At 45.4% G+C, this 24,050-nt stretch overlaps 1 protein-coding gene across 1 annotated transcript; it reads left to right on the top strand.

The window, feature by feature from the left end:
- The first annotated feature begins 3,915 nt into the window (after positions 1-3,915).
- Positions 3,916-11,712, top strand: Tmem214 (transmembrane protein 214). Its single transcript, XM_048436603.3, has 17 exons — positions 3,916-4,131; positions 4,945-5,144; positions 5,598-5,748; positions 5,938-6,072; positions 6,298-6,380; positions 6,763-6,868; positions 6,955-7,036; positions 7,315-7,416; positions 7,766-7,907; positions 8,254-8,345; positions 8,611-8,659; positions 8,836-8,949; positions 9,151-9,268; positions 9,990-10,086; positions 10,253-10,421; positions 10,561-10,706; positions 10,894-11,712. The coding sequence occupies exons 1-17, from the start codon at positions 3,981-3,983 to the stop codon at positions 11,018-11,020; spliced, it is 2,064 nt and encodes a 687-aa protein (XP_048292560.3). The 5' UTR covers positions 3,916-3,980; the 3' UTR covers positions 11,021-11,712.
- Positions 11,713-24,050: the final 12,338 nt, after the last annotated feature.

Genomic DNA, 24,050 nt, shown 5'->3' with positions numbered 1-24,050 from the left:
TATTTAAGATTAATAGTTGCTTTTTGGATTAAAGTAGATTCAATAATCTACCCTTTTATTTCATCATGTCTGTATTATATCCACCCCCCTTTTTTAGAAAGAGATCTTTGATTTAACTCTTTTGTTTAGCTTTCCTCCTGACTATGACCAATCACAACTTGTAACCAACCCCGCTTAAATGGTGACAAACATCAATAACCCATCTTTTGGGAATGTTGGCATTGTTTTCTCTAGGCTGCTTCCTATTGTCCCTGGCATTTTGGGGGGAACCTTGAGGATATCAGGATAATGGTTAAGTCTTGACTGGAGTAGTCTATAAGGGTAGACCATCTCAGCCAGCAGCCTTGAAGTTGTTCTGGATGCATAACTCTGAAGAAATTACAACAGAGGCATTCTGAGATGCTGGTTCACCTGAACCATTCATTTTTATTGGTATCTGGTTCCCTTGCTCTGAAAATACATAAATTTTCAAAGGGAACATATATATCTGCATTAATACAAGTATAGACTGTGTGTTATACACAAGTTAGCCAAAGATAATTTTTCTTTTATGTTTGAGTAAGTAAAATATATGTTATGTCATAGTTTTTCTAGGTTTATTTCTTTATGTCTGTAGCCAAGATTTTCAGGAGGTCTTCCTCCATCAAACATGATCTTTAACCCTGAACAAATCCATAGCCTTTCATTTTCTATGGGAACAAAAGCATAACCCCTTCCACAAAGCAACACACCTTTAGATCTCCATTTTGAAGTCAGGACATTTTAAAAATACATAGGTTAGATTAATCCAGCAGCCATCACAAGCCAGTGTCTCTTAGCAACCATCACTTGTTCATCAGCAATCAAAAAATTCAAGACAGCACAGTAACATACAGAATCCAGACTCCCTTTGTATTTTTCCATATTTACAGGCCTTTTTCCTTTACTTACTTTACTGTTTCTTTAAAGAATTTATTATTTTTAATTTTTTCTAGGACTGTCTTTATTCTTCCTCTTTTCTCTCCCAAGCCTATTGTACATTTGTAAACTGTAGCCCGTTTAGAGGTTTTTCCCATCTGGATCTGTCTGTACTGCATATCTGCAATCTTTTCTGTCTGCATGACCAAAACCTTCCTTAAACCACTACATAGTTTAGCTCATGGCATGCTACCAGCTGTCTTCTCCCCCTCAATTCCCTGAGAGCCTGGCCTCGTACTCTAGGGAGTTTTTGGTTCTCCGCTGCTTTGGGCATTTTTACCTAGCCTCTTTATCTTGACCACCGGTTTCCCAAATAATCACACAGAGACTTATTATTAATTATAGATGCTTAGTCAATAGCTTAGGCTTATTACTAACTAGCTTTTTCAACTTAAACCGTATTTCTTATCTACGCTCTACCATGGTGGTACCTTTTCTCAACATGGCATATTCATCTGTTTTCTCTGCATCTTCTGGTGACTCTGCCCTCCTTCTTCCCAGTTTTCTCCCAGACTGACTCTCCCACCTAACTTCTTTCTGCCTAGCTATTTGACATTTGGCTCTTTATTAGAACCAATGAGAGCAAAACACCTTCCACAGTGTACAAAAGGATTACTCCACAGCACCCTACTGATAAGTTTTGTACAGTTCTTATGTCTAGAACAGAGCTGATGCAAACCTGGACTCAGAGTACTGCTTAATGCTAAGACACCAAAGGTGGCTAAAGCTCAGACAGCGTAAGGCTCAAACAAAACTAGACAATAAAATAACTGTGTTTACGCGTACTCAGTCCTTGTCCTTGCCAGGAACTGAGCCAGTTCCAGCAAACACTGTCCAGCTGAAGTAAGGAATGAAATCAAGGATGGCCTATCTTGCTGTGGTCTGGCACATAGACTCACCAAATGGTAGCTTGCTGCAAGACAGTTACTCCAGCTAGGATCTGGAATGTTCTCACCACAACAGGGGGCCCTCAGGAGGAAGGAGAAAGTCTGCAGCTGTGACTGTAAGGTGGGCAGCCCAGAGAGTGACTGTGGGGTGATGGGGTACACTTGGCTAAGGAATAACCCTCGACTGCTTGTCAAAGTGCTCATACCTCACAGCAGCCATGCAGTAAACAATCCTGGGGCCCAGAGGACAGCCATGTCTACATGGTTCCTCTTTTTCTTTATTATTTGTGTCTGTGTGTGCATGTGTGTATACTGGGGGTAAAAACCAGAGCAATACCCAAGTACCCATCTTATGCCCCAGCCCCTGAGCGGGTTGTTCTGCAGAGCAGGATGTAACGGGAGGAAGGACTCAGGAACAATTCCATGCCGTCCACACGGACCCACTCTCCTGGAACATGGTAGCCAAGGCCCTGGAAGCCCAGCAAAGACCAAGAATTCTGAAGTGAATGTGAGCCCCTTGGGACTCTCTGAGAGCAGTGGTTCTCAACCTGTGGGGTCATGACCCCTTTCACAGGGCTCGCCTGCTGCAATTTTTTAAAAAAAAAAGCAGTGTGAGAGAGAAAGACACCATACAACAGAGCTCGGTGGAGAGGTTTTTTTATTGGGGGAAAGTGAATGAGAAAAAGGGGGGGGGGACTGGCCTCTGGGACAGGAGCAGAAGGAGAGAGAGAGAGGTAGGCAGTGGGCAGGGCCCTTTTAAAGGGGAACGTAGTGAATGTGCAGAGGAGGTGCTCTTAGTGGCTACAGCTGAGGACATATACCCAAGATCAGATCAGTACAGATGCCTGAATACTAACATTACCAAAGACCATCAGAAAACACATATATTTACATTATAATTTATAACAGAAAAGCTACAATTGTGAAGTAGCAACAAAAATAACTTTATGTTGGGGGTCGCCACAACATGAGGAACTGTATCCAAGTACCACAGCTTTAGGAAGGTTGAGAACCATTGACCTAGACCATACATAACGAGGCTTGTTTACGGTGGTAGAAATCTTAGACTAGAATTCGAATTAGAATTCACACTCTTTTTTAAATATGTGTTATGATTTTTATTTATGTATATGTGTGTATCTGTGTGTGGTTATGTGCACATGCCTGTCTGTGCTGTCTGGTACCAGAGAGGGCATTAGATCACCTGGAGCTGTAGCGGGAAAGCCAAGTGTTTCTCATCACTCTTCTGTGACCATACATATGACATCGGCGATCGAACAAAAGGAGCATTCTTGGTGTCTGAGTAGAGGTGAACAGTGACCTGAGAAGTTAACAGATTGGTGATCAACTGAAAAACATTTCATCTTGGAGCTCCCTGAGACAGACGGAGAAAGATAGATAGACAGACAGACAGACAGATAGACAGACAGAGAGACAGATGGAGACAGACAGACAGGTAGATAGAGAGACAGATGGAGACAGACAGACAGGCAGATAGATAGACAGATAAAGAAAAAGAAGATCCTTTTCCAATCTTACCGATCTTTGTCATGTTGAACTACCTCTAGTTTTACCACTCTAGACCTTTGTCTAAATTAATAAAGCCATACAGGTGAAGTTGTCTCTCCATTGGTGATCCCCAACCAATGAAGATTCTCCCTTCCTAGGAGCCATCTCAACTGCCACCTGTTTCAGAAACACTGCCCTCATCCTCCTAGGGCTTCTTCACTCATCCCACAGTTGAACCGTATTGCCTTTAACCCCAGCACTCGGTGAATCTCTCTTGTTAGTTTGAAACCAGCCTGGGCTACAGCGCGAGTTCCAGGACAACCAGAGCTGCACAGAGAAAGTCTGTCTCGAAAAATCCAAAGAAGGAAGATGAAGAGAAGGAGAGAAGACAGAACAAGAAAAAACGGGACTAGTCCCATTTCCAAGCAGGCCCGGGCGGCAGATGCAGAGTAGGAATTTTTGCGCCGCAGGGGCGGGGTCTGGCTGCCGCCTCCACTCCCCAGGCGCGCCGCGCGATGGCGCGAACGGACTACGAGTCCCAGGCTGCTTTGCGGCGGCGGCAGCGACGACGTGGCACCAGGGAAGGCCGTGCGGACTGGAAAGGCAGAAGGTGGTGAAGCCGAAGTCATGTCGGCCAAAGCAGCGGGCCCCGGGGGCTGGGAGGTGGTGAAGAAGGGCCGGCGACCTGGAGCAAGCGGCGGTGGACGAGGAGGCGGCGGCGGCGGTGATCGCCGAGCGCTCGGAGAGGCGAACGGAGTGTGGAAATACGACCTGAGCTGTGAGTACCCGCCGCCGCCCACCTGGGCCTGTGGGGCAGGGGCGCGGCGGAGCAGCTGCGGAAGCCGGGAGCGGATCCGCGGGACCCCGGCCACCCCGCCTGAAGTGCCGGGAGAGGTGGCCATCCCCACCATCCTGGTCAGGAAGCGGAGGCCCAGAGAAACCGACTCTCGAGTCGGAAGAGACTGGAATTCCGATCTCCATCTGTTCAGGCCTTTGCACACAGCCCTTTCAGCTGTCCCGGCCCTCGTTGGCCAGGTGTCTGAGTGACTGGACAGAGGCATCGGGGATCTTACACAGTGCTCCTTCTAAAGTAACCAGTGTATCCGGGAGGGGTGGATGCGAAGCCCAGCACTGGTAGGAATGACCCGAAATACACTCCGACCAGAAGTTAATCTCTGTGTCACCTACCCCATAGTCTCCGGAGGAGGGGAGAAAGCTTGCCACTTGTTGAGTGTAGAGCTGTCATTTCAGAACGAGCAAGAACTGGGAGTGGGAACCATGCTGGGAAAATTTCACCCTCAGAGACTAGCAGCCAGAGAGCCCTTGAAGCCCACCCTCTGTACCTGAGACTGGCTGAACTCCCACGTGCCTTGATTTATCTGATAAAGAACTGGAAGAGCCAGGGACCTGCTGGTGGGGACTGAAATCAGCCACCACAAGGGCTCTTTGCTGTGCTTCTAAAGCTCCCAAGGGAGGAGCTGGGGACAGCATCTCACAGTAAATGACTTAGGTGCCCCTGCAGAGAAGGGACCACTGTGCTTTGATCCCTGGGGTCTTAAGGGTTTCCTGCTGTTTTCTGTCATCATTCCAGCGCCAATCCAGACCACGAGCAGTCTTTATGAGCGTGGCTTTGTGAAAGTTGTGAAGGGACAGAATAAAGAGCAAGTTCCTCCCCCTGCTGCGGAGCCTAAGAAGCCAGCAAACAAGAAGCAGCCAAAGAAGGTGGCAGCTGTCAACAGCCAAAACCAGAAGCAGGGCCCATTCCGAAGCCTGGAGGATGCACTGAGAGCTGTAAGTGCGTCTAGGCGAAGGGTGCAGAGAAGATGTGGAAGGTAGGACTGTCAGACGAGAGGAGTTCCAGGAAAGATGGAACGCCAAGGGACAGAATGTTTGCTCGTCGAATAGGAAGGAAGTAGGATGTTCATAAGAACCTTAGGCAAGAAGAGTGTTAGAAACCTAAAAACAAGATGGAGGTGATGGGAAGGCTGGCTTGGGTCCTCTGTCCCTCAGAAGCTGTTGTCTTTCATTCCCGTCTGCCTTCTGTTCTCTCTCTTGAACAAGTGAAGGGCCTACAGGTGTATGGCCTTGAGACCAGCATTCTCAGCTGTCCTACCCCGTACTTACTTAGGATATAGGTGTGGCAAAGTCGTAGCATCCACGTATGCAAGCCTCCTTCAGCCACCGACCTGCCCCTGTTCGCCTTCCCTGCCCTTACAACTCACCTGAGAAATCTCTCCTTGACAGCTGGATGTGGCAGCTCTGCAGAAGGAACTGGACAAGAGCCAGAGCGTGTTCACTGGAAACCCCTCTGTGTGGCTGAAGGACCTGGCCAGCTATCTCAACTACAAGCTCCAAAGTCCCCGGAGCGAGCCCACCCTGAGCCAGTATCCGCATGGTTAGTCCCCCACCCCTCAGCTCAGATAAGGACGTTCTGAAAGGGTGAATGTTCCTGAGGGCCCAATACCTCCACTGTCCTGACTCGGACACGTGACTGTGCAGGTGGTGGGGTCTTCTCGGGGCAGAGAAAGCCAGCCTGGGTGCAAGGGCAGCCCGTCCTGTCTCTCACAGCGGCCAATGGCCCCAGATTATCCCTACAGCCTCGTGAGCCGAGAGCTGCGTGGGATCATCCGAGGGCTGCTGACCAAAGCTGCAGGGTCTCTGGAGCTCTTCTTCGATCACTGTCTGTTCACCATGCTGCAAGAGTTGGATAAGACACCAGGTAGGAATGTCCCATGAAAGGTGACTGTCTTGAGAGCCTACCCTTTTTCTCTTGCTGCTGACGTAGTCATCAGTTCCCTTCCCAACAAGAAATAAATGTCCTAATCTCCTAAGATGTTTTTGGGAGAGAAGGGAGGAGGAGATAGGGCTTAGGCTCACAGCTGGGGAAAAAAAAATGTGGGGTGCCAAGTCATATGAGTGGCTCTAAGAGCATACGTCTCTCTAGGGGAGTCGCTACATGGATACCGCATCTGTATTCAGGCCATTCTGAAGGACAAGCCCAAGATTGTCACTTCAGACCTGGGCAAGGTGAGCCTTGGGTGGTACTGGGAACACTAGGGGTAGAACTAGGGAAACTAGACAGAGTCTACATCATTAGGTTTAGTTGTGGGAGGGAGTAACACATAATATCACTAGCATTTACTGTGTGTCTCTGTTGGATAAGGTTGGCATTATGGAATACTCTGTTGATATTATGGAATGGCTGGACCATAGAGAGGTGCCATAGCCTTCCTAGAACTGGTCAGCCAGTGCGTTGAGAGTCGGGAAGAGCATCACTGGGCTCGCTGTGCCACACTGCCATAGGGTTCCACTCTTCTTGGCACCCTTCCCACCTATACCTGTCTTCCCACTGGAATCTTTAGTGCTGGTTTGCTAGCCTATAACCTGCCCCTTCTACCCATCTCCGCAGTTCCTAGAACTTCTGAGGTCCCACCAGAGCCGACCAGCAAAGTGCCTGACCATCATGTGGGCCTTAGGGCAAGCAGGTTTTGCTAACCTCACCGAGGGACTGAAAGGTAACAGATTGAGAAGGATGGATTGGTCTCTTCTCTGATGCCCCTGTGCATCAGAGCCTGAGACTTGCTGGCTTTTGGCTTTACAGTGTGGCTAGGGATCATGCTGCCTGTGCTGGGCATCAAGTCTTTGTCTCCCTTTGCCATCGCATACCTGGACCGGCTGCTCCTGTGAGTAATGGGGGGACAGCGAGGGGAAGGCCCAGGGTGTCCACAAGAGGCTGTTTCGGCAAAATGGGATGCCGTGATCCTGGTCTCCATAGATGCGAGGAAACTCAGGACCAGCTCCTCCCACCTCCAAGTGTGATGGTGAGGAAGGAAAGGGAGGGAGCCATTGAGGGATGGGGATGGGGTAGAGTTTATGCCCTTCTCCCTGGACACTGGCTTAGCCAAGTTCATGACTGGAGCACCAGAGTGCTTTTCAACAAGCCTGCTTCTCCTTTCTCTAGGATGCATCCCAACCTCACCAAAGGCTTTGGCATGATTGGCCCCAAGGACTTCTTCCCACTCCTAGACTTTGCCTATATGCCCAACAACTCCCTAACCCCCAGGTAGGACTGCTTTGGAGCATGTGTACAGGGAGAGTTCCCAGTGCAAAGTTGAGACACCACAGTGCATTTCCATCCCCTTTCCCCCCGAAGCCCTAGATTCACAACTGGAAAGTTCCACAGGAGGTTTCAAGGGGCCTGTGAAGCCCAAAAGTTATATATGTCTTTGAATGCAACAATTTTTTTTTTAATGTAACATCGGGCAGTACTTAGGGAGACAAACTTTGCAAGGTGCTTCTGTGTGCAAAGACTCAGAATCATCCCAAGACACTGAGTGACTCTCCCTTCAGGCCAGGGATGAGCTCAAGTGTCACAGTTCCATTTACAGCCTGAGCCTGGCCCTCCTCCCTAGCCTGCAGGAGCAGCTGTGCCAGCTCTTCCCCCGACTGAAGGTGCTGGCGTTTGGAGCAAAGCCAGAATCTACCCTGCACACCTACTTCCCTTCGTTCCTGTCCAGAGCCACCCCTAACTGTCCTGCTGAAATGAAGAAAGAGGTGAGCAGTCCTTCCCTGCCCAGAGCGCAGCTGCAGTTAGCCTCATCCGTGGATGTTCCCTTGGTCTGCAGCTCACTTCACAGCCACCTGCCCCCCCCCCCCCGCACTTGTGCTTTCCCATGGGAGTATGGGCCTGAGAGGTGGGAGGGTGGTCAGTGGTGGCCTGTCACTGTAGACAAGATCTGTAAGCTAAGGCTGCAGCTTAGGAACTATACCTACCCCATGACAGCGTCTCAGCTTCTCAGGGGTCATGACAGGATCTCTCAGCCTTCATGATAGATGTGTTGTTACCGGAAGCCCCAGCACCTTTTTTCATCATTATCATCCTCGCTCTTGTTCTGTGCAGCTCCTGGGCAGCCTGACCCAGTGCCTGACTACGGACCCCCTCAGCACCAGCGTCTGGAGACAGCTGTACCCCAAGCACCTGTCACAGTCCAGGCAGGTGGGGGTGGGGTCACCTGCTCTGTTCTACACAAATAAACCTCCTAGTGTGTGCTTCTAGACGAGGGCTGGCGTGTCCTACCAGAATCACCGCTCACTCTTCTCCAGGCTAACGCCTCTCTGTTCAGTGAGAACGCAGCTGGGTGGCCTTCAAGAACTACTATGGGTGGGGTCTTTTGGGACTCAGAACCCAAGGTCTTGGTGACAAAGAGGGAGGCAGGCCCAGTGGGCTGCTGACTGATGGGAGCTTGCTCCTCCACAGCTTGCTGCTGGAACACTTGCTTAAGTCCTGGGAACGGATTCCCAAGAAGGTGAGGAGCTGAGAGGATGTGGGAGACCAGGGTTGTCTGGGTTCTCGGTTGGTGCCCCTTGACCTCTGCCCTCCTTTTTCTGTGCCTTTGACACTGAGCATTAAGCAAGGTTGAGGCACAAGATGCTGTTCCAGGCCAAGACTCACACTCTGATCTCATCTCTTGGTATTCTGTAGGCTCGGAAGTCTTTGCAAGAGACCGTTCAGTCCTTCAGGCTTGCCAACCAGGAACTTCTAAAGAAGAGCAGTAGCAGCAACGAACATGTTGTCAGCTGTGATACAGCTTGCAAGGTGTGATACCCAGCCTCTCCAGTCATACAATCCTGCATCTGTCTTGACACACCCTGGGTTGGGCTTGGGTTACATTCCCGTCCCGCCTGTCTGTGGATCCCCCTCTACCTCAATTTTCTGTATAGGCCTAGCTTGGGGCTTGCACTTGGAAGCAGAAACCAGGCCTTCTACCTCTGACCACTGTCCTCTCTCTGCTGCCAGGGCTTGTTGCAACAGGCACGGGGTCCTCGGCCACCCTGGACCCGGCTCTTCCTGTTGCTTCTGGTCTTTGCAATAGGATTCCTATGCCATGATTTTCGGTCACACAGCTCCTTCCAGGGTAAGTAGTGGTTGGTCGTCTAGGAAGAGAACATGGTGGTGGGTCACAGAGCTATGTGTCGCATCTCCAGAGCCCACCTTGTCCTGATGAGTTCTTGGTGCCACAATACAAGAACTTTGACCTCGGTGTTCTGTGCAGGTTGGATATTCCCTTCAGGTTGAACGATACTCTGCAGGAGAGACATGTTCACAAATCTACAGCTCCTAAACACGTTTTCTCCTTTTAACTCATGAGAAGAAGAAAGATTTAGTCTCAGATTAAGATCATAGCTAGTAGGAACAGAAAGATAACTAAGTGGTCACTCGTACTTGCTACCACATATGACAGTCTGAGTTCCATCCCCATGGTACACATGGTGGAAGTCAGCACAAATCCTGACCTCGTGTACATCCTGTGCCATATCCATATGTGTGCACTAAATAAATCACTAAAGGTAATTTTAAAAAGAAAGAAAGATCACAGCCTAGTAAAAGGCAGATACTCAAGCCTGAGATCTTCTGACCTCTCAGTCCAAAACTCTACCAATGTCCCATTCTTCCTATTCTTGACCCAGTAGAAGTTATTCAAATCTGGCCTGCAAATCTCCCTCCAAACCTGGTAATTAGACCCGAGAGCACATGAAACTGTCCCACTGCCTCCCTGTGCCTGCCCCAAGACCTGGAATGTCTGTCTTCCAAGCCCTGCCCCTGCTCTCCCAGCTCACCAGAGGCTCCCTTTGCAGCCTCCCTCACTGGCCGGTTGCTTCGATCCTCTGGTTTCTTGCCTGTTGGCCAGCAAGTGTGTGCCAAGCTCTACTCCTCCAGCCTGCAAAGCTACAAGTGAGCTCCTACCAAGGAAGGCAGGGTGGTGCCGGTGCTCAGGGCAGGCATGGACAGTGGGAAGTACTTAAAACTATTCGTGTCCTCCCTTTTTTGTCCTTCCTTTGGTGAGCAAGTTGGCCTGGGGAAGCTCAGAGTATGCCTCTGTCCTCCAATTTCTCCACAGTTGGCTGCAGGAAACATTGCCAGTATATAGCTCCCACCTGATTGCTGTGGTACAACCCGGTTTGCAACTGGCCTGGACATACACCAATGCCACAGTCAGCTTCCTTTCTGCCCACTGTGCCTCCTACCTTGCCTGTTTTGGTGACAGCTTCAGTGACTTCTTGCAGAGGGTAAGTAAGCTGGAGATCAGGAGTCAGAAAAAGACCCATCCCCCCAGAGACAGAGTTCTTGGGAGGGAGCAATCCAGCACGGGCAGAATCTCGTTGCCCTGGATATCTTGTTCCAACCACTGTCCATGGTCGTCTGCAGGTCCAGCTCCCTGAGGCCCTGCGCCAGCTCTTCCACTCCCTGAAGGAGCTGCTGCTGCTCTTCCACCACAGTGTGCTGCTGCCCATGTGGCACCTGCTGCTTGTGGCCCTGGCCCAAGCCCAGGAGTACTGCCATGAAGCCTGCAGGTAAGACCTCTACTCCAGACTCTACAGGTTCCTGGAGACCCACTTCTGACCCTGGGGACAAGGGTACATCATTCATTTTTGTTACAGCACTCTGGGATGAAAATTATGGGTTCAAGCTGTACCCTGTGAAGTGACACACTCCCACACGTGACACCCAGCCCTCTCAAATGTTCTGCTTTTCTCATAGAGGAGAAGTGACCTGGGACTGCATTAAGACACAGTTCAGTGAAGCTGCCCGATGGATATGGCTCTGCCTACAGGATGTCACAGTAGCTTTCTTGGACTGGGCACTCGCCATGATATCCCAGCAATAGACCCTGCTTGCCCGACCACTGGTTTCTGTCGTGGCAAGCTATCAGAGACTTCTGGAGGGTAGAGAAGGCGGCTCTCTCTTCACCTGGTGCCTGAGTTCTGTCTCCTAGATGAGGGGCCAGGTGCCTCTGCTTCACTTCTCCCATCTTCAGGGCACTGGCCAGAGCTTCTCAGCCTCCCACTCACAGGTCTGCTAGGTGTCTCAGGCCCAGTTGCACAGCAGCTCCCGGCCTCCTTTGGGCTGGTAGCCTTGCTCTACATCTCTCACCCCTCTCTGTTCCTCCATCTCATCACTTAAGCCCCCATAACCCACCTCCGAAGAAGGGACATAGCCTCCTTTCCTCATTTCTAGTCATAACTTAAGCCACAGCAGAAAAAGGGAAAGGACTTCAGAAGGGCCAGCACCGACACCTCCACCAGCAGCCTGGGTAGCCATCAGTGGACGTGCAGGCCGCGTGGAAATGCCTGTTACCTCAGATCACCCAGAACAAGCAAGCCTTCTGAGGCCACTGGGGCCCTGATCTGTCAGCATCCTGGCTTCCCAGTGCTGTTCCCCTCAGTGCCGGAGTCTCTGTCACACCTCAGCCAGAGCTGCCCGCAACACCACCCACCTGGAGAGCAGCGCCCTTACCTCAGCCTGCCAAAGAGTCAGCGGATGACTCCTGGGTAGAATAAAGGACAGAGTGGATTTCTAGCTTTCCTTTCTTCACTTCTTCATGTGGGGATTCCCATGGTTGGGGACAGAACAGCAGTCTTGGGCCTCTGCCCTGGGTATTGCACTGATTGAGCTTCTGCCAGAGAAAGGCTATCTCTGTCACTCCCCACGAGACTCCCAGGATTCAATTGGCTCTGCTGATTTTGTCTGACTTGTCAATGATTCCTATCCAGAAATTTCCTCCATGTGATTGGGGAGACAGGCAGAGCTGGGAGATCTCCCAGTCCTTCATTTATTAATTGGTTCGTTTTAGGAAACTGGTTTATACACCATAACCGCTGGCGTTTGCTACTTATTTTAGAAAGTAAACGGCCTCAGCTGTCTACTCCTTACTGGCTTACTGGTAGTGACCATTGTTCTCAGTGAGGAAAAGTCCTGTCCAAGGACCAAATGTGGCTTGCTAGGCCAGACTGTCCAACAATGGTCCAAATGTCCCACAACATGTTCTGTTTGTTCTTGTCCATGAGCCACAAATAAATCAACCCTATCTCATGATTTGAAGAGGACTTTTGACAGCCTGGGGCAGCCACAGCACAAGACACTATACTGTCTCAAGGAGAGTTAGAGAATGCTAGCCTGGTGTTTTGTGTTTCAGTTCAACATCCTTGAGCATGCCATGATTCTGTGTGTTCTACTCTGTAGGGATTTAACTTGAGTTCATAATTTCTGGTGTTAAAATCCTTAAATGTGCCAGGTACACACCTTTAATCCCAATACTTGGGAGACAGAGGCAGGCAGATCTCTGTGAGTTCAAGACCAACATGATCTACAAAGCGAGTTCCAGAACAGTCAGGGCTACAAAGAAACCCTGTCTCAAAAAAAAAAAAACCAAACAATCCTTAAATGCAGCATTTTTCTTCAACTTGGATCAGTTGTCATTGCCACTGCCTCTCTTGGGGACACTGAAACCAGCCTTGGCTTTACAAGCCTATTGGGGAAAGTGACTCTTATTCAGATGATTCCCCCTCCCCAAGACTGGTATAGTACAATGTTCTGTCTGTAGTCGAGGATCACCTGCTCTTCGTTAAGATGAAGGCAGATGTTTCATTTTTACAAAGCTGTCAAATAGAAGTCGAAGCTGAGCTGGTGAATTAGAGCAGTGTGAAGCCCGCCTGTTCCAGTGATGCAGACAACTGCTACTAATGACAACAGTGCCAGGGGTGGGAGAGGGGTGACATTTTAGTCGGCCTCATGCAACTGAAGTTCAACAAATAACAGCCTTGATACTGAAGGGCAATTTGAATGAGTGTGTCTGTCTCGCAGTTAGCAGTTCCTACGCGAATGTAGAAATCCATGAGTCATTTCTAGACAGTATTTCTGTTCTCGGGAGTCTACCTTCCTTTGGTAGTTTCAAGTCTTCGGCTTTTGTTTTAGATGAGGGCAACATGGTCTCTGCCTGACAATGTCCCTGAGCCCACACCTGCAGCTTTTGTCAATCCGTTCTCGGCACCTTAGTGTGGCTCGCTTTCCACAGTGATGGGCATGCTTCCCAATCTAAATCACCCAGGCGTCCTTCACAGAGGTGTCTATATGGTTGAGTGACTTCTAAGCATTTTAATGTCATCTGAGAGAGGTGGGACTTGTGTGGATGCTGAAAGTGACCCACACTACTCTGTATTAGTGTCCCATCATTTAGGGATGGGTGAATACTTACTTATTATCGCGTGTCTTGGCCCTTAATAAAAACCAGTGTACTGAGCTGGATGTGGTGGCGCACGCCTTTAATCCCAACACTTGGGATGCAGAGGCAGACGGATCTGAGTCCGAGGTCAACCTGGTCTACAGAGTGAGTTCCAGGACAGCCAGGCTACACAGAGAAACCCTGTCTCCAGAAACAAACAAACCTAACGTACTATATTATCTGTAAGTGATGTTAGCACACTGTTAAATTTTTTGAATATGTGTTATTTTAAAGCAATTTCAGATTCAGGTCAAGAGCAAAAATAGAGGCTTGTCCTTAACTATCACCACCACACGTGTGCACATGTGCACGCACGCACAGACACAGCTTCCCCACCATCGAGGTCTTGCCGCCAGTGCAGTCTGGCCCTACACTGACTCAGCTGCCACACACTTCTTTAATTAGGTTACACAAAATGCCTGTTGTGGATCTGGGGGAGACGACTCAGTGATCAAGAGCACATACTGCAAGAGGACCTGTGTTTGGTTCCCAACATACACACTGGATGGTTCACAGCCCTCTATAACTCTGGCTCGGGTCACTGATGCCTTTGGTGTCTTCAGACACCTGTACTCGTACATGCACACACATACAGTAAGTCTTAACTGTGATGATGGCATGTGTCCACTCTGCAGACACCTGTACTCGTACATGCACACACATACAGTAAGTCTTAACTGTGATGATGGCATGTGTCCACTCTGCAGACACCTGTACTCGTACATACACACACATACAGTAAGTCTTAACTGTGATGATGGCATGTGTCCACTCTGCAGACACCTGTACTCGTACATACACACACATACAGTAAGTCTTAACTGTGATGATGGCATGTGTCCACTCTGCAGACACCTGTACTCGTACATACACACACATACAGTAAGTCTTAACTGTGATGATGGCATGTGTCCACTCTGCAGTCAGGTAGGTGTCACTGGCCTAGAAATTCCCTAGTCCCCCATTATGCTTCCTCAGAGACACTGGAGGTAATTAATCTCGACCATCTCCAGATTTTTGCCTTTCTCACACTGCCATGGCATTAATTACTGCACATATCTTGTTATAATCTCTCCCACTGCAGAGAAAAGTTTCTGTTCCCAAAAAGCCAAGGGTGGTTCAAAAGAGGTCGAACCCTTAACGTCAAACATCAGCCAGCAGCACTAACAACTCAGGAAGAAGACAGTTCAGTGAGTGGGTCCCGTTACATTCACCATGTTCTTATTTCACCCCATATTCCAAATTTCTGGGCCATAGCCACATCTCGGTGGTTTGGCTCGGCACACTCCTGGACCCCCTTGGCATTGTAGGGCTTTACACAGGAACAGAATGCTGCTATAAAAGACTGTCACGGTAAAGAGTTGGAAGTGACCTAGAAATGTCTTGAGATTCCAGAAGCAAAGTCATATTTGATAGTTTTGAGTATGGATGCATTAATGCTGTCAGTGCTGAAGAAAGTTGTGTGTGGTCTCACGTTCAGTTAGATGTCATATTGCTCAGCGTGGGTTGGTGGGGGAAGTGCCGTTGTCCATACAATTTAGGATGGGAGGAAAGGCACACGCAAATTCCACTATGACGGTAGTGTTGAAGTCAGTAGGAAGCCGTTAAAATTTCTCTCCATAGCTCATAAAGCTCATTAAGTGAATCTCGTAACACCAAATCAGGACCATCAGCTCACTGATCTCACTGAAGCTAAGCATTTGGGACTATAACAAGTTGTGAATTTGGACGGGCCTACAACTGTCACTGTTAAACATAAAGGGGCACACCTCTAATTCCAGCACTTGAGAGGTGGAGGTAAGAGGCTCAATTGTCAAGGTCATTTTCAGCCTGATCTGTGAGAGACACTGTTTCCAAAAAAAAAAAAAAAAAAAAAAAAGAGATTACCCGAACCCAGCACCCAGCACTGAAGAGGCAGAGGCAGGTGAATTTCTGAGTTCTAGGCCAGCCTGGTCTACACAGTGAATCCTGAACAGCTGGAGCTATATAGACAGACCCTGTCTCAAAAAAAAAAAAAAAAAAGTAAGAAACCAAAAAAGAGTGAACATCCTAATCTACCAGTTTTGAAAGTATGGTCAGAAATCCTCTAGAGTTCAGGATTGTGCGCATTATAATGCTGAGAAGTCATTCGCCTTTGTGATTGCTGTGAGCACAGCTGGATTTAAACACAGAACTGCAGGGCACTTGGTGGGAGTCCAGGCTGTGTTGACCAAGGTTTGTCCTCTCCTTTCACTTAAACTGTCCTTGGCGGAGTGGGGGATGGGCTGTGATGCCACAGCAGCGACCAGACAGAGTTCATAAACTCACTAAACAGAAAAAGTCAGGGTTTCTGAGCAACTTCACCATTGTTAGGGAACCTAAAACAGTCTTTCTTCAAATAATACAGCAAAAAGGCAATAAAGGGCTCCTTTTGAAGCAAAGTGTGTGAGAAAGATGGCGGCAGCTGATAGGACGTGTGCAGCGCTCACTCAGACCATCTTTTTAAAAAGATTTTCCAAGCCAGGTGGCGGCGCACGCCTTTAATCCCAGCATACGGGAGGCAGAGGCAGGCGGATCTCTGTGAGTCCGAGGCCAGCCTGGTCTACAGAGCGAGTTTCAGGACAGTCAGGACTGTTTCATAGAAAAACCCTGTCTCAAAAAACCAAAAATCCAAAAACAAAAACAAAACAGATTCAGACCCCTCTAGCAGAAAGAGTAGAGCCAAAAAAATCTAGCAAGGAGAAAAGAACCAAAAATCTAGGTTAGCCGGTTCAATGACTCTGTTCCAGGAACTAGCTGACCATAAAGTTAGATTATAATCTTGAGAATAATCTTGAGAAACAGGGAGTTACCCCCTTGTGATTATCACTGGTATTTTCGGAATTTTCCAATGACGCCCACCTTACCCACTTTAGGTTATCAGGTTATGGTTTCTTCCCTTAAAGACCCCTTCTCCCAGCTACTCAGGGTCAAACTCCTACCCCTGCGTGGGAAATGAGTTTCGGCCCCAGTGCACTGGTTCCTGTCCTATCAATAAACTTCGTGTGATTGCAGCAAAGACGATCTCTCATGAGTTCTTGCGGGGGGGGGGGGGGGGGGGTCGTGTTATCCCAAGACTTGAGTGAAAGACTCCCCACTCCGGGGGTCTTTCAAAAGAACTATCTGAAGCAAACCTATGCTGATTTTATCAGACATTTTGATAATCAGTAGTATGGGTCCTTCAACTTTGTTGTCCACTTTCAATATTTTTGTGGTCATTCAGAGAACCAGGTAATTCAACATGAATCTAAGGATTATATATTTCATTTATAAAAATAAAATATCATTGGAATTTTGGCAAGAATTGCATTGAATTTATAGATTTTTCTAAGTAGGGCTGCTATTTAAACAATATTAAACCTTTCAAACCAACTGGCATGTGTTTCCATTTATTTAAGGTCTTCAATTTCTTTATTATTGTAAGGGGGCATGCATGTCATCAGTCCAAGCGGAGGGAGTTGATTCTCTCCTGTAGTGATATTTTGTTTGTATTTTAACAAATAAATTGTGCCTGTAGATCAGAGTGCAGAGCTAAGCCACTAGTTAGTCACACACCTAAACCACTAGTTAGCCATAGAGGACAGACAGTAGTCCTTGAATCCCAGCACAGACAGAGGCAGATGGACCTCTGTGAGTTCAAGGCCAGCCTGGGCTACTTGAGAAAAACAGAGCTCACACCTCTGATCCCAGCACTTGGGCTGACGTGCCTTTAGTCCCAGCACTAGAGAGAGGCATAAGGCAGGAGGAGTTCAGAGCATCTGAAGTCTGGTGGAGAGCATGGCAGTCTGCAGGCAGGCTAGGACAGGATCGCCCTCTGTCTGAGCCTTGGTGAGGTAAGAACTCTCTAGTAGCTTGGCTGCTTTGCTTTTCCTATCTTGGGTCTCTGCGTTTATAATGTTCGGGCTACACTCTCCTTTCACTGTGGGATCCTGGGGCTTGAGCTCAGATCATCAGAAACTGACTTTCACACAATGAAGAGTTTCTTCTGCTCTTGGATTGATGTTCATTGTTCTTTACATATTTGATAGAATTCACATTGAAGTTCTCTGCTTCTGGATTTCTTTCTGCTGAATGTTTCTGAGTACCAAAATCCTTTTTCGTTCTTCATGACTTTCCGTATCTTTCTGAGTCGTTCTAGATAACTTGTGTGTTTCTAGGAATTTGTCGTCTGTAAGTAGATTGCCTAATTTTGTTATGTAATTATATATAGAACTTATTTTTTAAAATTCTTTTACTTTATATGCTTCTCTTTAAAAAGTACATTATTTCGCATGCCTGTATCCATATGTGTGAGTTTGTGTGCTACAACATCAAGTATGTGTGTGTCTGGTGGATGTAGAAACAAGAGGACAATCTGCAAAAGTTGGTTCTTTCCCCCTCCAGCATGTGGGTCCCAGGGGTCAAACTCAGTTGTCAGCCTGGTAGCAAGGGCCCTTACTGGCTGAGCCGTTCTGACAGTTTAAGTGTTTTTGTTTTAAAATGTATTGCCTAGACCTAAGCATATTTCAAATAAGATTAGAGGAAAATAGGAAAAAGTTTAAAAGAAGTATGTGAATATTTAATCCTCATTTGCATAATATGCTAAATTTCAAAGCAACAGAGAAAGGTCCTAGAGGAAATGGTTGATAAATGACTGTACACAGAACTGTAAGATGCATCTATGTCATAAAGTATCACACACACAAAATTAGAGAAAAATATTTGCCAGAAATACATCCCTGATGTTAAAAATATTAAAATCTACTCTAAATAAAAAAGCACTGAACACAAAATTGTGTGCAAGAGACATAATTCATAAGTTATTCTTCAAATGAATAGCAGCCTTGTAAAAATATCCATTTCATCAATGAAGTGAAAATATAAAATAAGATGCAACTTACTTTATATTATGCATTTATTTTATAAGATGCATATTTATATATACTTCTATTGTAGTATTTATATTATCTAGATATTATAAGATGCATATTTATATATAAAAGATATTTACTTTGTAGTATAAAATGCATATCACTAATAAAACATTTCTCTTTTTTACATCCGTTTATTATTTAGTGTTACATGTGTATTGTATGGGGGTGTATGTTCTTTTTTATTGTTTTTATTGAGCTATGCATTTTTTTCTTATTCCCTTTCCTTTCTCCCTTTTCCTTTCTACTCACCTCCTGCCCCTCATACTCCCAATTTACTCAGGAGATCTTGTCTTTTTCTCCTTCCTAAGTGGATCCATGTATGTCTCTCTTAGGGTCCTCTTTGTTGTCTAGGTTCACTGGGGTTGTGGACTGTAAGCTGATTGTACTTTGTTTTATGTCTAATATCTGCTTATGAATGAGTACATACTATATTTGTTTTTCTGGGTAGGGGTTACCTCACTCAAAATGTTTTTTCCTAGTTCCAACCATTTGCTTGCAAATTTCAAGATGTCATTATTTTTCACTTTTGAGTAAAAATTTACACCTCTGTAAATTTACACCACATTTTTCTTATCCATTCTTTGGTTGAGGGGCATCTAGATTGTTTTCAGGTTCTGACTATTACAAATAATGCTGCTATAAACATAGTTGAGCACATGTCCTTGTGGTACAATTGAGCATCCTTTGGGTATATGCCCAAAAGTGATTGATATTGCTGGATCTTGAGGTAGAGTGACTCCTAATTCTCTTAGAAACCACCATACTGATTTACAAAACAGCTGGACAAGTTTGCACTCCCACCAGCAATGGAGGAGCATTTCCACTACTCCACATCCTCTCCAGCATAAGCTGTCATCAGTGTTTTTGATCTTGACCATTCTGACAGGTATATCTGAGATGGTATCTCAGAGTTGTTTTGATTTGCATTTTTCTCATGGTAAGGAAGTTGAACATTTCCTTAAGTGTTTTTTGGCCATTTGAGATTCGTCTATTGAGAGTTCTCTGTTTAGATCTGTACCCAATTTTTTAAACTGGATTATTTGGTATTTTAATGTGGTCAGAGGCTGCTCGTTAATTCCCAGCCACTCAGAACTGAAATAATTACACAGAAACTATATTATTTAAAATACTGCTTGGCCCATTAGTTTATGTATATTTCTAGCTAGCTGTTATCCTAAACTAACCCATCTCCATTAATCTGTGCATCACCACGAGGTCGTGGCCTACGGGCAAAGTTTTGGTGGGCTCAGGCGGAGGCATCTGTCTCCTGCAGCAGCTTCATGGCTTCTTCCCAACTCCGCCTACTCTCTCTCTCTCTCTCTCTCTCTCTCTCTCTCTCTCTCTCCATCTCTGTTCAGAATTCCCACCTGGCTTTACTCTGTTAAGCCATTGGCCAAAAGCAGCTTTATTCATTAACCAATAAAAGCAACACATATACAGAAGGACTTCCCACACCATTTTGATGCCCCAGTTTCTTGAGTTCTTTGTATATTTTGGAGATCAGACCTCTGTCTGAAGTGGGGTTGGTGAAAATCTTTTCCTATTCTGTAGGCTGTCATTTTGTCTTGTTGACCATGTTCTTTGCTCTACAGAAGCGTCTCAGTTCCAAGAGGTCCCATTTATTAATTATTGCTCTCAGAGTCTGTGCTACTGGGGTTATATTTAGGAAGTGGTCTCCTGTGCCAAGTGCATTCAAGGGTACTTCCCACTTTCTCTTTTATGAGATTCAGTGTGGTCGGATTTATGTTGAGGTCTTTGATCCATTTGGACTTGAGTTTTGTGCATGGTGATAGATATAGATCTATTTTCATTCTTCTACATGTCAGCTTCCAGTTATGCAAGCATCATTTGTTGAAGATGCTTTCTTTTTTCTATTTTATAATTTTAGCTTTTTTGTCAAAAATCAGGTGTTCATAGGTATATAGATTGATATCTGGGTATTTGATTCGATTCCATTGATCCTCCTGTCTGTTTTTATGCCAATACCAAAAGCTGTTTTCATTACTATAGCTCTATAGTTTGAAGTCGGGAATTGTGATGCTTCCAGAAGTTCCTTTATTGTATAGAACTGTTTTGGCTATCCTGGGTTTTTGTTTTTCCATATGAAGTCAAGTATTATTCTTTCAAGGTTTGTGTAGAATTTTGCTGGGATTTCGATGGGCATTGCATTGAATCTGTAGGTTGTTTTTGGTAAAATTGCCATTCTTACTACGTTAATCCTACCTATCCAAGAGCATGGAACATTTTCCATTTTCTGTTGTCTTCTTCAATTTCTTTCTTCAAAGATTTGAAGTTTTTGTCATACGGGTCCTTCACTTGTTTGTTTAGAGTTACCCCAAGATATTTTATGTTATTTGTGGCTATTATAAAGGGTGATGTGAAAATGGACACTATAAAATAATCCCCACAGTAACTCAGAATTGAGTATAATAAGGGGTAATTTATTTAGGGGTAGACTCACAGATCACAGTCCTCTCCACGAAAGGGGAACAGGAATCAAATACATAAGCTGGGAGAAAGCACACACATGCTTTATGTCAGCATTTATAGCATAAGAGGCCACGCCCAAGTGGACTGATCTCAAAGGCTACTGGCTGAAGGATTCCCCACAGCAGAGATGCTTCTCTAATTTCTTTCTTGGCCCATTTATCATCTGTGTAAACAAGGCTACATTACTGAAGGCATTTATCAGTTGTAGGAGTTTCCTGGCAGAATTCTGGGGTCATTTATGTATACATAAATGAAATAGTGAAAGCTGAACTTTTTCTTTTCCAATTTCTGTCCCCTTGATCGCCTTTTGTTGTCTCTAGAACTTCAGGTATAAATTGAACAGATATGGAGTGGACAGCCTTGTTTTGTTCCTGATTTCAGTGGGATGGCTTTGAGTTTCTCTCCATTTAGTTTGATGTTGACTGTTGACTTTCTGTATATTGCCTTTATTATGTTTAGATATGTACCTGTATCCTTGCTCTCTCCAAAACCTTTATTATGAAGGGATGTTGAATTTTGTCAAAGGCTTTTTCAGCATCTAATGAGATGATAGTGTGTGGCTTTTCTTTATTTCAGTGTGTTTATATAGTGGATTACATTGATAGGTTTTCATGTGTTGTACCATCCCTGAATCTCTGGGATGAAGCCTACTTGGTCATGGTGGATGATTTTTCTGATGTGTTCTTTAATTCAGTTTGCCAGTATTTTATTGAGTATTTTTGCATCAATTTTCTTGAAGGAGATTGGCCTGTGTAATTCTCTGTAATGTCTTTGTGTGGTTTGGATAACAGAGTAATTGTAGTCTCATAAAAAGAGTGCGGCAATGTTTCTTCTGTTTTCATTATGTAGAAAAATTTGAGGAGTATTGATATTAGTTCTTTAAAGTTCTTGTAGAATTCTGCACTGAAACCATCTGGCCCTAGGCAATTTTTGGTTGGGAGACTTTTGATGACTGTTTCTATTTCCTTAGTGGTTATAGGTCTATTTAATTTGCTTATTTGGTCTTGATTTAATTTTGGTATGTGGTACTTATTCAGAAAATTATCTACTCCCTTTAAGTTTTCCAATTTTGTGGAGTGCAGGTTTTTGAAGTATGACCTGATGATTCTCTGGATTTCCTCCTTGTCTGTTGTAATGACCCACTTTTCATTTCTGATTTTGTTAATTTGGATATTTTGTCTACCTTTTGGTTAGTTTGGATAGAAGTTTGTCTATTTTGTTGATTTTCTTGAAGAACCAACTCTTTGTTTCATTCTTTGTATTGTTTTCTTTGTTTCTATTTTGTTGATTTCACCTCTCAATTTGATTATTTCCTGTCATCTAGTCCTCCTGGTGAGTCTGCTTCTTTTTGTTCTATAGCTTTCAAGTGTTCTGTTAACTCACTTGTGGGATTTTTTCCGGCTTCTTTATGTAGACATTTAGTGCTATGAACTTTTCTTTTAGCACTGCTTTCATTGTGTCCCATAAGTCTGGGTATATTGTGTGGTCATTTTCATTGAATTTTAGGAAGTCTTTTATTTCTTCCTTGACCCAATGGTGATTCATTTGAGCATTGTTCAGTTTCCATTTGTTTGTGGACTTTCTGAAATTAGTATTTGTTATTGAATTCTAACTTCAAGTCATGATGATCCGATAAGACATAGGATTATTCCAATTTTTTTTTTATCTGTTGAGATTTGCTTTGTTACTGAGTATGTGGTCAGTTTTGGAGAGGGTCCCATGAGGTGCTGAGAAGAAGGAATATCTTTTGTGTTTGGGCGAAATGTCCTATAGATGTCTGCTAAATCCATTTGAGGCATAGCATCTGTTAGCTTCCTCATTTCTCTGTTGTTTCTGTGTGGCAGACCTGCCCAGTGGTTTGAGTGGGGTGTTGAAGTCTCCCATTGTTAAATATATGGGACTTGATGTGTACTTTAAGCTTTAGTAATGTTTCTTTTATGAATGAGGGTACCCTTGTATTTGGGACATAGATGTTCGTTATTGAGACGTCATCTTGGTGGATTTTTCCTATGAATATGAAATGACCTTCTACATTTCTTTTGGCTAATTTTAGTTTGAGGTCAATTTTGTTAACTGTTAGGATAGCTACACCAGCTTGTTTCTTAAGTCCATTTGATTGGAAAATCTTTCCCCAACCCTTTACCCTGAGGTAATGTCTTCTTTGTAGTCGGTGTGTTTTCTGTATGCAGCCGCAGAATGGATTCTGTTTTCATATCCAGTCTGTTAGCCTGTGTCTTTTTATGGGTGAATTGAGTCATTTGATATTAAGGGTTATTAATGCCAGTGATTGTTTGTTCATGTTATTTTTATTGTTATTGTGTGTGCACTTTTCTTTGGGATTTGCTGGTGTGGGAAAATATCTATTTCCTGTGTTTTTGTGGATATAGTTTTGGGTTTGAGTTTTCCTTCTAGTACTTTCTGTAGGGCTGGATTTGTGAATAGGTATTGATTTAATCTGGTTTTGTCATGGAATATCTTGTTTTCTCCATCTATGCTGATTGAAACTTTTGCTGAATAAGTAGTCTGGGCTGGCATCCGTGGCCTCTTAGTGTCTACATGATGCCTGTTCAGGACCTCCTGGCTTTCATTGTTTCCATTGAGAAGTCGGGTGCAATTCTGATAGGTCTGCATTTATATATTGCATGACCTCTTTCCTTTGCATTCTTTCTTTATTCTGTATGTCTAGTGTTTTGACATACAGAATATTATTACGTGGTGAGGGAACTGCTGTTGCCACAGCCTGCTTCGCTGCTGAGACTTCCTCTCCCAGGGCCTGGTGACCCATCCGCCATGCTGCTAAGATGGCCTGGCTCTGCCGCAGGTCTGCCTTCCACTCCCGGCTGCCGCACTGCGCTGCTTTGCAAGTGTGTTATTGAACATGTCCTGGTATTCATGTGGAGGTCAGAGGACAGCTTGGAGGAACTGGTTCTCTCCTTCCTTCATGTGGATCCAGGGAATCAAACTCAGGTTCTCAGGCTTGGCAGAAAATGGCTTTACTGCTAAACCATCTTAATGACTCTGAAGAATTCTTTAATACTTAAAGCAGTGAATGCTATGATAGAATTTTGTATATCCTAGGAAGTAAATTGGCAACTTTTATCAAAAGGTAAAAAAGTCTCACATTGTCTGGCCAAACAAGTACACTCCTAAAAGTTTTCTCGATGAGTAAGTAGAAATATGGGCAAGGATTTCTAAGGATGTGCACGTTGGGCATG

This window comes from Myodes glareolus, chromosome 6 (genome assembly GCF_982192425.1).
Source record: "Myodes glareolus chromosome 6, mMyoGla1.1, whole genome shotgun sequence".
NCBI classification, from domain to species: Eukaryota; Metazoa; Chordata; class Mammalia; order Rodentia; family Cricetidae; genus Myodes; species Myodes glareolus.
The sequence above is the reverse complement of the archived record's forward strand: the minus strand, read 5'-3'. Positions and strand labels throughout refer to the sequence as shown.

Excerpts from the sequence above, each read along its gene's own strand:
- Tmem214 (XM_048436603.3), top strand. The coding sequence starts at position 3,981 with ATGTCGGCCAAAGCAGCGGGCCCCGGGGGCTGGGAGGTGGTGAAGAAG. Across the intron at positions 6,381-6,762 it reads TCACTTCAGACCTGGGCAAG|TTCCTAGAACTTCTGAGGTC; the intron begins GTGAGCCTTGGG and ends CCATCTCCGCAG. Across the intron at positions 8,346-8,610 it reads AAGCACCTGTCACAGTCCAG|CTTGCTGCTGGAACACTTGC; the intron begins GCAGGTGGGGGT and ends GCTCCTCCACAG.